Source organism: Pezoporus flaviventris, unplaced genomic scaffold (assembly GCF_033815535.1).
Source record: "Pezoporus flaviventris isolate CSIRO_AGI_PZ_B2104156 unplaced genomic scaffold, CSIRO_AGI_Pfla_v1 ptg000066l, whole genome shotgun sequence".
Lineage (NCBI taxonomy): Eukaryota > Metazoa > Chordata > Aves > Psittaciformes > Psittacidae > Pezoporus > Pezoporus flaviventris.
The window spans coordinates 22,107,832-22,123,583 of NW_026892614.1; the positions used below are offsets into that span (position 1 = coordinate 22,107,832).

Below are 15,752 nucleotides of genomic sequence, written 5' to 3' on the forward strand. Positions count from 1 at the left end.
AGGGGTGATGGCACAATTGCTCGCCACCTGCCGACTGATAACCAGCCTGATGCGAGCAGCAGTCTGGGCCTTCTGGGTATCTCCTTCCAGTTTATATACTGGGCATGACATGCTGTGGTATGGAATATCCCTTTGGCTAGTTTGGGTCAGGTGTCCTGTCTCTGCTTCCTCCTGGCTTCTTGTGCCCCTTCTCACTGGCAGAGCATGAGACTGAAAAGTCCTTGATCAGAGTAAGCATTACTTAACAAACCAATGTTTTTAGTTGTTGCTGTCAACGTCGTTCTCAGGCTAAAGTCAAACACACAGCCCTGCACCAGCTACTAAGAACAAGAAAAATGACTGCTACTGCTGAGCCCAGGACAGACAGTTATCTATATTGTGACAGTAACTAGTGGATAATTCATTACATGTGGAAAAAACTGTTCTGCTCTGTGAAGACAGATCATACCCCCAGCCCCATGGTTAGGATTTCTTGGAGCCAACCATGTGGCCATAGATGATCAAACTGATACAATGTGCTTATTTCCTGAACATTCTTTAAACAACACTAACCAAGAAAAGCTTCTGGTGCTTTCCAGAAGGAAACGGGTCGAACTGTCACCACTTCCAAATCATGCATCATGTGATGATGTCACTAAAGGTCACTTCTTTGAAAACAAAAGAATTCAGTGGTGTCAGTGAGGGCCACGTTTGACTCTTGCTTGAGATCAACAAATACCTGACAGAAACAGCACCGGGTCAGAGCATTTGTGAATCCCACCTGAATGCTGGAACTGGTGAAGCATCAGTGCTGAGAGTAATGGAAAAATAAAATACAAAGGAAAAAAGACAATGTTACTTGGAACAAAGAGTTGTAGGTGACCACTTTATGATGTGTTAAAGCGTTTCTAAAACATGTCATACTGACATACTTGAACTTTGGTATAATGCTAACGCCCTTCAGCTTCAACCTTAATCTTTGAATTATAACCTGAAGAGTTCAGTGGAATAATGCAGAGATTAGCAGTTTTACAATTTACTGAGGATCAAACATGTCCCAGCAGAGCACAGTTTAAATGTTTGCAATCATAAATCAGCTGTACAGTTGCATTATGGGACCATGTTCGGTAATTAAGGGTTAAGTCAATAACAGGATTTTTTCAATACAACAGAGACACTTCAAAGCTCTCCCCCCCCCCCAGTCTCTTTGGCATCATCTGTGCCTCCTTTTTTAATTAACAACCCCAAGCTCTCGGTCCACATCAGGACTTATACTGGAGATGACTTCCCTGATTTGACTTCTATCATATGCGATCCCTGAGAAAGGTACCTGCAGCTTCTCTGCTGTGCCTTCATGCCTCCGCTAGAGACTCTGTGTGTTCACTGCTTTGGTTTATAAACGCGAGATGTGCCTTTGAAAGCTCACTGATACAGCCAGTGATACGGATTGAAAGGCTCCTTCTAGCAGGGAGCACAGCCCTGTGTCCGGGGAAATGGGCCAAATTATTTTTTGCCTATAGCTGAGCAAGTAGGCATGGGAGGTCAGTGCAGAGCCCTTCACATGGAGCATGGCTCTTTTACAATAGCTGAGCAATAGGCTTAGGGTTTTTAAAACATGTCTATTCTTTCAAGGCATCAACAAAGATCTCTGCCATCCTGAACCCAGTCACTACTGAGGTTCAAATGCTGACAGGGAGGGGAATGAAGCTCCCACTGTGGTGAATGGCAGCCTGTGTCTTGACTTGGTGCCCCATGTGACATAGCTGGTTGATGCTTAGACCTGTGCTCCCAGAGCAGCTACGGTGTTTGCCATAAAGCCCTTTCATAACACTTGGTTAAGCCTCAGAGTAGCACATTATTTCCCCGGGACTTGTGATTGTCAGGAAAGGTTTGATCTGGAGGCTTCACAAACTTCTGTGTCTTTGAATCAATAAAGTCAGTATAGCAATATCCTCAATATTGGGGTACAAAGCCATGACATGGTTTACATCACTGTAAGGGAAAAGGGAGCACAGCTCCCTGTGTGTGTTTGGTTGCTGGGCAGAGGGTGGCCTTACAGCTGGAGTGGGCCAGTGGTCACTGTAAGAGGTATCGGGGTATGCATAGGTTTTCTGGTAGAAGCCCAGGCCATTTCTGGAGTCTAACATGAAGGGCTGCTGTGGGGGCCGGCTGCGGAAGCGATGCTCCTGCTGCTGCAGGTGATGCTCACTGTAAGAGTGAGGCAGGTCAGCAGGAAGAGCTGAAGACTGTGGCAAAATGTGGTGCTGAGCACCATCAGGGGCATAGCGGCTCCTCTGACTGATCCTGTGGGTGCTGCAGCCCTCCTGCGGCCAGCTGTGATCTGGGCACATCCCGCTCGACACCGGAGGGAGCACCGTTTGCTGGAAAGGGCATCCCGGTAAGCTGGTGTGGTCCAAGCTATGGGAGTGATGAAGCGTGTATGGGTTGTCCCTGAGGTTGCTGAACTGGTGAGGGCTGTCCATCACTCCTCTGTCCTGATGTGTATGTATGGACCAGCTGTAGCCATAGGTGTCATCACCAATGGATAGTGCTGACATCTTCTCCAGGAGTGGATGGTCTTGCCACGGCTCTGGCTGCAGCAAGCGCTGGTCCAGACACAAGTCAGAGCCAGAGCTGCTGCCCCAGCCACTGGAAAGCTGCTCAGGACATCTCCCTTGGGACCATCCTGAATAACAGGAAGCTCCTGTGCAGCCACTACCTTCTCGCAGGGTTTCTGTACAGGCACCACAGGGCACAGACTCTCCTCCAGTCCTATATGGCTCTTCCTCTTTGCCCATGCTTAACGGGACATTTATTTTAGCCCTGAGCTCATCAGCAACTGTGAGCTGAGCTTGGTGCAGTCTCTCTGGGTGGTAAAATTTGCATTTATTGCCATAGGTGCACTTTTTACCTGAAAGAATAAAAATATCAGAACAGGAGGTTGTCACTAGCTCCCATATCAGTTGATATACTCATCGCTTCTTCCCAGCACTACATATTTGCAGGGGTATGGGGAGCACAAACAGCAGAAGGGAAGTAGCTGTTTTCCGGTTCAGAACTTCTGACCCCAGATTTACATACTGCTGTCCAAAATAGCAAGGGGAAGCAAGAGTGAAAGCAAGTTTCTGCTATTTTGGAAGTGTCTGAAATTCATTTATGCTCCTGTTGCTGCTCTCAGTGGGCTGGGAGACCTGCTGCTACAAAGGGCTGCTTTAAAAAAGGACATGTATAGGGATTTACCTCTGAAAAACCTGTGCATTACTGGAAAGCTGTTGGAAGGGGAAAGGGGAAAGTGTTTGGATGGCCTTTCCCCAGTGCCATGACACAAGTCCACTCTGCAAAGTGAAACCTGCGTGCAGGCTGGGGCATCAGCACAGCTGCAGCGCCTGGTTTGGGTGCTGTGTGCAGGCAAGGATGGGAACCAGAGCTGCTGCCTTTGCTGGGGCTGAAACCACTTCAGCAGGAGAGGGAAAAAAAGCATCACACGTTTGTGCAGCCCTGACCCAGTCCCTACCACAAGAAGCAGGACAGCACATGATAATGGTGGGGGACCTTAGCCGAAGGAAAGCACTGCTGGGAAGCAAATGGCAAGAGGAAGAGGGGTTTACAGCATGAGGAGAAACCCACCATAGGGGCAAGGCTGCCATTTTGGTTCAGGAAGCACTGGCTTTTTGCTGAGGAAGTTATTAAGTGTAGGTCCATGCCGGCCTAACGGGTCATCAGGAGGCATAAACCTGAAAAAGGAAAAAGCCACAGGAGTAACAGAAACACCTTTTTAGCTTTAGGAGCTAAAGTGCCACCACAGCTCAAGCTTAGGGTAGAAAATCCTCGTGATCCTTTTGTGGCCTGGCTTTCAGGAGCCAAGCTCTGTTCCTATGCACAGCCGTCATGCCTGACAAGACATCAGTTCTTCACCTTCATGTAGCTGTTGGTTTTCCCTCATAACACAAAAGAACTGGAAAGGCACAGCAGCTTGGTGTGGCTCTGGCCAGCCAGAAGCCCTGGCTGTGGCAGCATCCTTCTTCTCTGAAGCAGCAGCAGCAAACTCCTCTGTGGTCCCAGCGCCTCAGTCCTCACCATCAGCTCCTTTCCACAGCAAACTCACTTTGCTCTTACTAAATACTTGTAGGAGAATGAGGATTAAAAAGCCAGAAGTTAATCCAGAGCTACAGCTGGTCACTTGTGATAAACTAGCCCAGCCTTTTTCAAAGGTTCAGTAAAGGCTTCCCACTACAAGGCCTGCAAAATGCTCAGATGAAACTGTTAATAATTCTTCTATGCCAGTACATGAATGTGGTGCTTCAGGAAGAAAACTAGTTGTTTTCTCTAGACTTGTTTGCAAATGAATCTGCAGTGCACCCACTCATGGAAAACCCCTTTGTTGGATGAAGGGAGTCACTGGCAGGAGGGAAAGGAGGCACTCAGGGAATTTGGTTATCCACAGAAGGGGACTGAAACCTCCAACTTCAGGCTGTGGTTTTAGAGGGGTTCTCAAAGCTGTGCAGGGTCTTGCTGAAACTACTCAAAGGGGCTTCACAGTAACAGCTAGTCTTTCTGAGGGAAGAGTTCTGAAAAGGTCTGGCAATCACTATGAAATAGGAAGGAAAATATCATATAAATATTTGTAACCCATTAGTAACTAGGGAAGAAGCCTGGTGGTAGCTGGAGATGATAGACTGGAGCTTTGAGAGATACAGTATGCTGGTGTTCAGTGGCTACATTTCTGTGAACAGCGTTACAGGGAAACTGAAACCCAGTGCCAAGCACTGCCATCCAGTTCTGGTGGCAGGAAAGCCAAGTCTCCATCCTGACCCATAGAGAATGCCACAGTGTAAGATGGCTTCTCTGCTCACACTCATCCATGCACAATGGATGCCTCTGAGCGTACTTCCCCAGCCAAACTGGTGGCTAATGAACACCTGTGCTACTAGAACACTCAGACAAGGTCAGTACATACAGACTGAGGAGCACACAGCTCAGCTTTGCAGGCAGCGTGCATGTGCCTTAATGAAAACCTTCCACAGTGGGGGTGGTAAAGGCCAGAGAGACCAGCTTCTCACTTCTCTTCTTCTAGAAAGTTATGATTACAAAGGCATAGGAAAAGGTGCTCTTCTGCCTTTAAGGGAATTAGAAATACTGCCAGATAGCCAGCTTCCTTTCACAGGTTTCATTCTGTTTCTTACAGGAAATAGAAATTGAAAGATACCAAGTCTTAGTTTAACACCCCAGTTGGATTAGACAGAAGAAAAGCTGGTCACTAATGCTGCCATTTGAATATAGAAGTTCACTGAAGGATGACATGGGGGGTTTAAGACCAGAGCTGAGGGAGGAGGAACTAAAGAAATGAGATATGTTATGGTAAATTCCTTGAGAAAAAGTCTTGTGTATTCTGCCAGTGGTGGGAGGTGCAGTGGTGTTGGAGCTGGCTTGGCCCATGATGTTTAAATTCAAGAGTGTTTGACAACAGCTGTCCCTTACCTGTTACTGACAAATGAGTACATGAGTAGTCGCTGCTCAATAAACCATTTCCACTCAGGGTTTTCATTCTGGAGATCCCGGTAATTGTCATTGGAAACAATGACTCCATCTTTCTCATAAGCAACTTTCACTATATAGCGATCATCATAGCAAACTACCCTCTTGCCTTTCACCTTCCGGGATGGGGTGTACACGAGGATCGATTGCTTCTCGAGCTCTTCAAGGATGTGCTGATCTGGTGGGATGGTTAGCAGAAACAAAGGGGATTAAAAATTAGCAAGAGAAACTAATTAACTAACAGTGACCGGCTCTCAAAGACATGCTAGAAACCTGCAGGAATCTAAAGAAGTTTTGGCAGTGTAGGCAACTGACAGTGATGTGACTCTCAGATGCATTGATACCTGGTGACTATTTGACAACTTGAAAATTAGGGGGTTTTACAAAACAGCCTACTTCTAAAATGTGAGACACTCTCTTTTTTTGATGTCTATCTGTAAAGGATGGCTTGAATTCTACACCAGGGGCATTCTGAACCAGTGTAGCGTCCTATTTACCCTGCTACATAGCTCATAATCAGTCCAAATATGAGCTTTACTTAGAGGTAAAATGTGCCTGATAAAATGAACAAATAAAAAAATAAACTTATTCTTCTGCTATTTTTCCTCTATGCCGAAAGGTGGATCTCCAGCCACCTCATCTGAAGGCACCAAACCGCTGGCACAAAGCTGGCAAATTTTTTTCCATACAAACTGAATTTCACCACCCTCCACAGCCTTCAGCTGATGCATTTCTTTCTCCTGGAAGAGGAACCTGTGCAGCTTCTCCATCAGATAATAGTAATGCAGTAGTGAATGCTTTGGCTACTGCCACCTTTGGATAATGTGTGCAACCATATCATTGTCTCCTGGCTGGCCTTAAAAGCTCTGCAGACTCATTGCAAGCTGACAGACTCCTTTAACTCAGCTGGCAGCAATTTGTGCTTGTAAAGCAAAAGGTTCAAAGCCGTATAACAAAGCCTTGTAAGCAGATTTATCTGCTAGCCAAGACTGTGAGGCAATAATGACTAATTTAAGTGACAAAATCCTGATACACAACTTGCACTTCACTTATCTCTACGGGACAGAACTGTACTGTTCACACCCCCTGTCTCCAAACTGCACCTACTGGTTGCCAAATGATGCCCAGGACGGGGACCTACCTGCAATGGGACTCTCTTGGCGAGGGGGCTCCTTCCTCCAGAGTGGGACGAAAACCTTGATGTACGTGTGCCCCCTCTCTCGAAACCAATCCACTGCCAGCTGGATCCCCCAGCAGGAGAACACCTCTTTGTTTCCGTGACTATAATAAAAACCATTTTTTAGTAGGAAAAGGATGGTGAGGCAAAAGTTGCAAGAAGCTGAGTTCTCTTTAACTGAGCCACTAACGAACAGGCAAAACAAACAGCTTGTGAGTCATTCACCGGTTTCCAAGGAAACAACCTGGCAGGGTGTCCTGGATGGACAGAGCCAAACACTTCCTCCAGCAGAACAAAATACTTGTTATCTGAAAAAGTGGATGCTTAAAAACAGAGGTATCCTATCCCCCATATCTATGACCTGCAGCTACCCAAGCCTGTTGCCCATGCCTGCTTCTTCCGTCTGTATTTGGATGGACTTGGGGCCTAGAGTACCAGCAAGATATTGGGCTGTGTCAGACCCTTCACGTGCCTTGTCTAGTAATGGTTTGAGGAGCGAGAGGTTCTTCCAGCACAAGCAGAAACCATGAGGATCTCTTATGAAACAAAACATGGGTATTTTCTTCTGTTGTAACAGTGACATCAGGGATTTTAATGTCTGAAGAGGCTGCAATTGTGATCACAGCCATTCAACTGCTAACTTCATCTGGAAACAGGAGTCGAACTATGGGGGAAGGAAAGCTATAAAAGGCAGGATGGGAAATGCAGAAACTCTAACCCAGGACTCCAAAAAAGGGACAAGACCTCAGTGGAGATAGCCACAGGCACCTTGGGCACATGTTTATCTTGCCCTAGTTGGTGGATTTTGTCTTCATTGCACAGAGAGGTAGGAAAGTCCTGGGACAGGTGCTGCAGAGGACACAGACAAGGTGGCTTCTGGAGAATCATCAGTATCTAGAGCAAGACACAGAAAACCTCAATAAAAACAATTAGGGGCGGTATCCTTCCTAAGTTCCCTCATCTTGAAAGTTCTTATTGCTTGTAATTTGCTACAGAGCAGTGCACTTGTAAGGGTGCATTTGTTAACCATTTCTGCACAAAGAAACAAAACCAGACTCTTCACAAAGTCCTAAAATGGATAATAGTAATGCAATAGTGATTGCATTAAATGCGCTCCCAGTATCTACACAAACCTCGTCCTTGTACTTTGAGCTTGCTGGATAGTATTAGCACAGTCTCACTCAGGCTTTTACCTCTGCAAATGGACTTGTAAATGACTCACTGGGTTACTACACCTACCTGCAGCGATGGACCAGTCAAGGTCGATGCCACAGTCCTAAATGCCTCTCCCACTGTCCCCCAGGAATTCATCTTTAGGTTCTGCCTACGTCAATCTCAAAACCAAAGCTCCATTTTACACTAAGAAAAGTTTCAGTGCTCAGTGCTAAGATGGTGACCACAAATGAAAAACAATACAGTTTGGAGGAAGAACCTGGGGCAGGGTTATGAATAGATACCCAGGCAATAGGAAGTCTTAATAAACTCTCACCAATAATGAACTGTCTGAAGTGCTCAACACATCTAACATCCATTCTGGAACAGCTGTTGTGTTTGGTTTTAAAGAATAGGATCTGCCCAGGATATGTGTAAAGTCACCTGGAGAGGTGAACTGGAAATTCTGGTGACTTTTTCAGGTAACTGCCATTAAAAGGAAGTCTAGGTACATCTTCAGTGTCATTACTCAAACAAAATCCAGCAACAGCCTGCTTCAACATTGACTACTCATATGTATAACCCTGTCAGCTTTAGGAAGGGAAATCTAGATATGCCCCCAGTGCAGAAGGTAAAGAGCTCAATCACAAGCGATTTGCCCAAAATGCCAAGCACAACAAGCAAGAAGAGGCACCTGGAACTGTTTCTCAGTGTTATCAGTTAATCCAGTTGCTGCTACATTGCTACAGCCAAACCTGGGGAGTGTATATCTAAAATAGTATGTACGGGGATGGTGCATGGAAGGGTCAACACAACTGAACAGCAACGTCTGCTGTGCAATAGAGCAGGGGCTTCAAAATCTTACATTCTCCCTGTGTCATGAGTCTGTGCTGCTTGACACAGACTAGCTCCTGTCAGTCACCTTTCCCACACACACCCACAGTCCATGGACCATAACTGATCTGGTGTAACTCACTCCCGTCTCTCTCCCTCCTGCCAGCAACAGGGTACATTGCACTCAGGTCACAGACCAGCAGGGCCCATCTTTCAGAAGCTGAAGCAGCAATTTGGTTTCACTGTGACTCCAGCGATTAACCCATAATTAGCACACAGTGACTCCTTTTTAAATTGTGCAATTCCGACCCTTCGGAGAGATATTTAGTCAAAACAACTCCCTTTGAAACTGCAAATGGCACCATTTCCATATGGTTATGACACAGCATCCAACACAGCTTTGCTGAAGAGAGAGAGACCAAGGCAGGACTCCTCTGGCCCAGGAAGAAAACACCGTACGTATCACTAAGCTTGCTAAACCATCCTGCCTGCTTCCCATGGACAGGCAGGAGATAAGTAAGCTTCTCATTACATCTGAGGGAAACACAGAGTGTACTGAGATGCTTGACTAGTGAGACTGGCTGAAGGCAAGGTTATTTTCCATTCAGTTTCTATGGATAGGCTGATCAGTGATCAGAGACCACCAACTCACTCACTTGTTTAATTACCCTGGTAAGGCAGAAATGCAAATGCCTGAGATATTTTCCTCCACACAGGTAACTGCCTCTCCAAGCTTCAACTGTTTGACAGCCTCATCCCTAAACTGATGCTTCTCCTTCACTTCTATTGCTGGTGTTGATGATGATGATGTTTTCCCAGCAAGGAAACCTAAAATCCCTTTTCCCTGACTTCTGCAAATGTCCCTTCTCTGTCTGACAGAGGCAAGCCAGAAACATTAAAGAGAGGAGACCAAAAGCACTCACCAATCCTATCCCATTATCCAAAGAAAATGCCATTCAGCATCACTTTGAAAGGCATTCAGGAGAGAAAAGCAGCTCTTTCCAGGCTGCATTGGTTCAATTCTCCATCTTCAAAGTAGTCTCTAACTTTATCAAGACAGAGTTTGGGGATGTCTGAGAACTGCTGCAAAACCTTTGCCTTTCTGAAACTCAAAAGTACTTCACATTCTTCTAATTCCTTTTAGGTGAAAGATGAAGAATTCAGAGCAGAACACCAGCCTTCAATCATCTAGCAGGCAGCCTTCTCTCAGACTCACATTTTAGAAATCATTATACAAAAAGATTTCAATGTTACATGCCAGAAGCATGGGTGGCTTCTTGAAAAAGTATTCAGGTGGGCATGTGGTCTGGGACAGCAATACAACATGCTAGCTCAAGCCATCTGTAATGACGCTTGTCTGAAATAACCTCTGTCCAGCAAGCTCCTGTGCACAGGCTGGCACAGCAGGGTGGTCTCAGAGCTTTCCCAGAGTATTCCAAGATCAAAACATGCCCTGTTTCGTTAGCTACCGAACTATGCTGGGCCTCCTGCTCAGTGGCAAGGGCACATCTTCTTTTCCCATGGAAACAATGCTGTTCTCTCCTTTGTTCACCTCTAAAAAAGCCCCAGCAAATCTGTGAGGACAAGGCTGTGTCCAGAGAATGGAGCACATGGCCGGTCAGGGGTACTATTGCCCTTAACACTATGAGAAGGTGGGTGCTCAGCTCAGGCACTTCTTTTGCAGAGAGACAAGGACACCATAAGGAGGGTCTAGGGTGAAAATGCAAATGGGGCAGGAGATCATAAGAGATGTCTACCAAGCTCCTGGCCCAGCCAAACTGAGCGATTCTGCTCTGTTCCATACTTCTCATCCATGAGCTGCACTGAGCGAGGAACCGCTCAGTTTTGGGTGGGATTTCTCCCTATATCCAGAAGATGGCATAATTTGCTTAGTCTCCAGTTGCTCTCGATGTGCTGCCTACCTTTGCCCTCTAACCAGAAGGGATGTGGTCTCGCCTCATGCCAAAGCTAACCCTCCCCTGCCCGGTCCCAACCTGCAGGGACGGGCTTGGCCTTGCTGAGTGGACAGGGAAGTTAACAGGGAAAAACTGAGATAGCCAGTGCGTCCTGGACTCCCAACTGTCACAGCCTCTGGCCCTTGATATTATGCACATAAACAGAGGGAAACCCATTGCTGTCTTTGGATTTCCTATCCGCATGGATGTGCCAGGCTCTCCACCAGTAAGAGTGCTTTCAGGATCAGAACACTCCTTAGGAAATGTAATTGGCCAGGATGAGATGCTGTGAAACATGAACAGAATTAATAAAGGAGGAAACAAGACTATTCAGTACACATCAACTATCAATTCCCTGATATTTCTATAAAAGTGAAGTCAAACCAAAACCCAACAAAAAATATACAATCCAGGAACATTGCTGAGGTTTACTTGCAAGTCAAAACAGTACAACCGTGATGTTGTTAGGAACCACAGTAACCCATCTTTATTTTCCCTCTCCTTCTTAGGTTACTTAGGCTGTTCTAGCTGTTGACCAGTTTTCCCTGGAAACACCTCCACATATGGGTTTAGAAGTCCTAGGTACCCGTTTGAAAAGACAGAGAAACATGAATTCCTTTTAGGTGAACAAAAAGGGAGAGAGAGCTGCTGAATCGTACAGCAATAAACAGTAGTGGTTAGCTAGCTGTTGTCTTATGAAAGGTCAAAGTGCAGAGTGAGCCAGTGATTGCATCTGGCCTGTGTATTTATGGGCAGAGAGACAGCAGGTCCCTAGAAGCTGTGCCTCAGCCAAAGAACAGGAATAAGCGGTTGTTCATACGTTATACGTCAAATACATCAGTGCGCGTCTCACCTGAAGAAAGCATACTTCAAGCCATCACCCTTAAAATTCAGAACTTCACAGGAATAGAATCATAGAATCAGCTAGGTTGGAAAAGACCTGTAAGAGGGATCCCTTTTAGGAAACACAGCTTACCTCATTGCAACATTGCTGCCGTCAATCACAATGGGTCTCAAGTAATCAGAAGAATCACTTTCACCTTCTCTGAGCCACTTTGACCCTGGTGCAGTGCTGGATGATCCCCGGGCAAGAAGTTTTAGTGCAGAAGGCTGAGCTTGGCTCTCCAGAGCTTGAGGTCTGCTCCCCATCCGAATCAGCTCTTTCAGCACATCATCCACCAGGGCCTCTTGGCCCAGGTTCTCCAGCACTTTGCAGATGTCCTGCTTACCATAGCCCAGCTTGCAGAAGAAATCCAGCTTGCTCTGGTGAGCTTCCACCCTTGCTGCAGAAACTTCTCCAGAGTGCGGTGGTACTGGTTTGCTAGGAAGCGAACTGGCCAGTGCCATCTTAGCAAGTTCCTTTAAACCCACTGCTCCTGTCTTCCCAGCCTTGTCCAACAGGCATCAGCTTTAAGGAGGGAGAGATCACAAACAACAAAACACAGGTTTTAAGGAAGAACTTTCAGTTGCCTGCCCAGTGTACAGCAAAGAGACTATCTCATCTCTGAAGAGACTCTCCAGTCTTCTCTCAGCATTAAAGCATCCTTCTGGTCCATGCTTGTTTATAAAGCACTGGAGTGTCCCATGCAACGCTTGTCACGTTCCAGGAGTTATGTCAGACAGGTGTCATCCTACTGCATGAGCTATGCAAGCCTGTCTGTACACAAACACACTGTATGCGTAGATGTGTTCTTCAGACTTATCTCACAGGAAGTGATACGAAGGACGGTGTAACTGGGGATTTTCGGTGTGCTCAGTGTGGTTTGCCAGCCACCGATAAAGATCTGTTGAGTGTTGTTGCATGGGCTCAGATGCCATAGTAACTGGGCAAGTGTAGCAAAATTCATTGAGCAAGTTAAGGAAACATTGTTTGCGAAGTACCTAGGAACCCTGAATGGTTTTTTACAGTTCTGTCTTTCCTAGTATGTGCCCATCTGTGTAATACAGACAGACCTTACGAAACTCTGTCACTTATCTGTTCCCATGATGCCTGACTTACTCTTTTCCTGTTATTCACTGTTTCAGTGAGGACTTTACATTCAAAGAAGCAGCTTGTTTTGTGAAAGCCGTCGGGGCAGCGGTTGGAAGCAGCAATTTGAGAAACACTTTCAAATTCACTTACGTTTATAGTCTGATAATTCAGAAATGAGTGTACAGAAGTAGCAGAAAGCTGCTTGAAGCTTCTCCAGAGCTGCACTGTTTGCATTTCTGGTCTAAGCAGTAAATGAAGGTGATGGGCAGCATATACAGACATACTCAGAGCTGCCTCAGCCCAGCAAGCGTGATAAGAGAAGGACATACACAGTGACCACTCATCCATCAAGCCAAATTTCTCTGGACACTGTTGGCATACTTGCGCCAAAGCTCCTCTTGCCACATCTGTACAATTATTGGTGCCATATGAAAAAGCTGTGGCTGGCTCATCTACCCACGTGTAGCACGTAAGGGTGCCCTCTTCCCTTCACTGTTTGTGGTCAGTAAATGACGCAGAATTAATTGACCAAACAACTACCTCCATGACAAGCCAGGGGCCATGACCACGTTGCACTGGCTCTCCTTCCCAGATCATCTGGCACACCGAGGCACTAAGAACTCCCTCCCCACTCCCTGAGCTCTGGGGAATAAACCTGCATTGGGTTCACTAAATTTAAAACTGATTAGTTCAGCAGGAAAACATGGTAATTAGTTATAACCCCACCTTATACAACTTTGACCTTTACTTTTGTACGTAGCCTTATAACTTTCAGGTGTAAGTAGTGGTAAAAGCAGTGATTACATTCTAATTCCTCATCTTGAATGACGTTAAAGAACAATTCTTGCCTAGTCTTCCTCCAGGAGTTTCCTCCACTTGGGAACCACCTGAGCAGGGCCAGGTGCCCCGCAGGAATGTGTTTAAGCAGCACTTCCACTCCAACAGCCTCAGACCACAGAGGGGTGTGGAGCTCCTCAAAGCCCCACCACAGCCCAGTCCTGCCTGAGCAGAGGCAGCGGGGACATGGCCCCCGGCAGACCTGGTAATGGTCAAGGCCGGGCAGGTTTGGGTCTTCTCTAAACCAGGCTGTGCACCAGGTGCACAGCAACTGCTCCCTGCCCTGGCAGTGTTCCCCCTCACACCATAGGTGTGGGCCACCTCTTCTACCTCCTCTGTCCCTAAGAATCACGCTGTAAACCACCTGAGTCTGCCAGCCCATTAGAGCCCTTCCATGAGCTGCCTCTCTGACAGAAGATGGGCTGCTCTGCTTTCAGAAAAACAGCAATTTTTACTCACAAACTAGAGATGCACACAGACTCTTCAAAACAAGACCAGTGGTTTCATATCCTGATGACTAAGAAAAGATTCACCTGTTTCTTCCTCACCTTACCTGCTGCATTAGCCAAAAATAACAAAGCCAAGCCCCCGGAGTTCATCCTGTGCACGTAGGCAGCCCCACTCGCCCTGCACCTTACCTGCAGCTGCTCCTTCTGCATCCCAGCAATGTTGTCCCACCATTTATGAGCCAGAAGCTGAATTCAGAACAGTACCGGGCTCACAAGGAAGTCATCAGCCCGTATTTAGAGGCTTTATGGTGAGGCTGATGTCAACTGAGAGCAAACAAGTGCAGTGAGCAGGTTAGAACTCTACGGGAAGGTTTTACTTCCTCATTTGGCTGGCGGAGCTCTCATTTAACTGCGCAGGTTGATGAACTTTCACTTCAGTTTTCAAAAGGAAAAGACAAAAAAGAGAGAAGAGGTGGTTCCCAACACATCTCAGATCTGTGGCAGGCAAAGATTAGTCAGACCCACTTTGGCCGGGGTCCACAACAGTAGGCAATAAGAAAAGAGCACATGAATTCTGGGTCAAGTAAAGATTTTTCCACCAGGGATGCTCTCCCGGGTTATTTCAGGCTCACTCCCGGCATCAGGAACATTTCTGACCCTCAGGAATACATGAAAAAAAAATTTTTAAATCAGCATTTTTAATAGCATCTGATGGTGCAAAGCCTCATTCAAGCACCTCCACACCTGAGGGACCCTGTGCTGGGAGACTGCAGCAGAATAGCAAAAACCAGACAAGCCCTCCTAACCTACGGATGCCTCCATCAAAAGGCCACTTCAGAGACACGCAGCCTGTTCACAGCAAAGACCGACAGCCACTTATCGACAGAAAGCTGAGGTTTTCTTTACTTGTTCCTTACCTTGCTGCAAACAAATATGCCCCAAATACACTTTGAGGCAGCAGGAAGTGTTGGGAATTCAGCAGGGGTTAACCTCTGGGACCATCTGGATGCTGCAGACAGCTCTGCCCACAACTCTGCCTCTCTGTGGAAGGAGAGCACCTCTGCCACTGCTGCAAGGTGACACATCAGAGCTGGGCTGCCCCCTCCCAACCAGAAATACAGGCATACTTTGCGGGAGGAAGCCAGGTGGCCAAACACTTTTGCAGTGACATCCTCTTTAATCCAAAGAACGGCTGATGATGAGCAAGCCTTCCCACCACTTCCCAGCTGTTTCCAGTCATGATTATGTCTTTACATTGCACCCAGGCTCTGGGGAACTCCCTGGGACCCTCCTGCAGGGCCTGGCAGTCATGGGATGGAAAGGCAGCACACTGCCCCATCTCTCCTGCCTCTGACACAGAGCCTCCTCTGACCCACAAAGGTCCAGCCACGGGGGTCAGTGGCTACAGAAACAGGAAAATGTTCCTAAGATCACAACTAAAGAAACAGGTTGACTTTCTGCTACTGGAACAGCTGCTATGCGAGCAGAACACCTGGAGCCTTTGACTCTTCTTTGCTCCATTTAAACTTGCAGAACGCCACACACCTCATCACAAGACCACCACAAGGCAGTAATACTGGAAAGGAAAGAGAAATTTGCTGTGTTATTTATAACCTAGGAAGGCGATGGAGCAAAGCACATGACATTTCATAGTATCATTTTAACTCCTCACTAACAGGTCTTTTTTTACTGCATAAATAAGAACAAACAGGAGCTTATAAAAAGAAATGAGAAGGAAATCATATAGGAGAATTTTGCACTTGCCTTTCATTTGTAAGACATGACTAAACCCGTTGCTGTAAAAGCCAGGAGCAAAAGACTTCAACATCATTCAAATCACAGCCAGGAAGACCCTTAATTAA

The 15,752-nt window shown here is 46.5% G+C and overlaps 1 protein-coding gene across 1 annotated transcript; it reads right to left on the reverse strand.

Moving 5' to 3' along the window:
- Positions 1–718: 718 nt before the first annotated feature.
- On the reverse strand, positions 719–12,036 carry ZC3H12D (zinc finger CCCH-type containing 12D; the record flags this gene model as incomplete). The annotated part of the gene is made up of 5 exons (XM_061471509.1): positions 719–2,890; positions 3,607–3,713; positions 5,458–5,692; positions 6,656–6,795; positions 11,609–12,036. Coding segments are annotated over 5 exons (1,917 nt in total), but the record flags the coding sequence as incomplete, so codon positions are not given.
- Between the last annotated feature and the right edge of the window lie 3,716 nt (positions 12,037–15,752).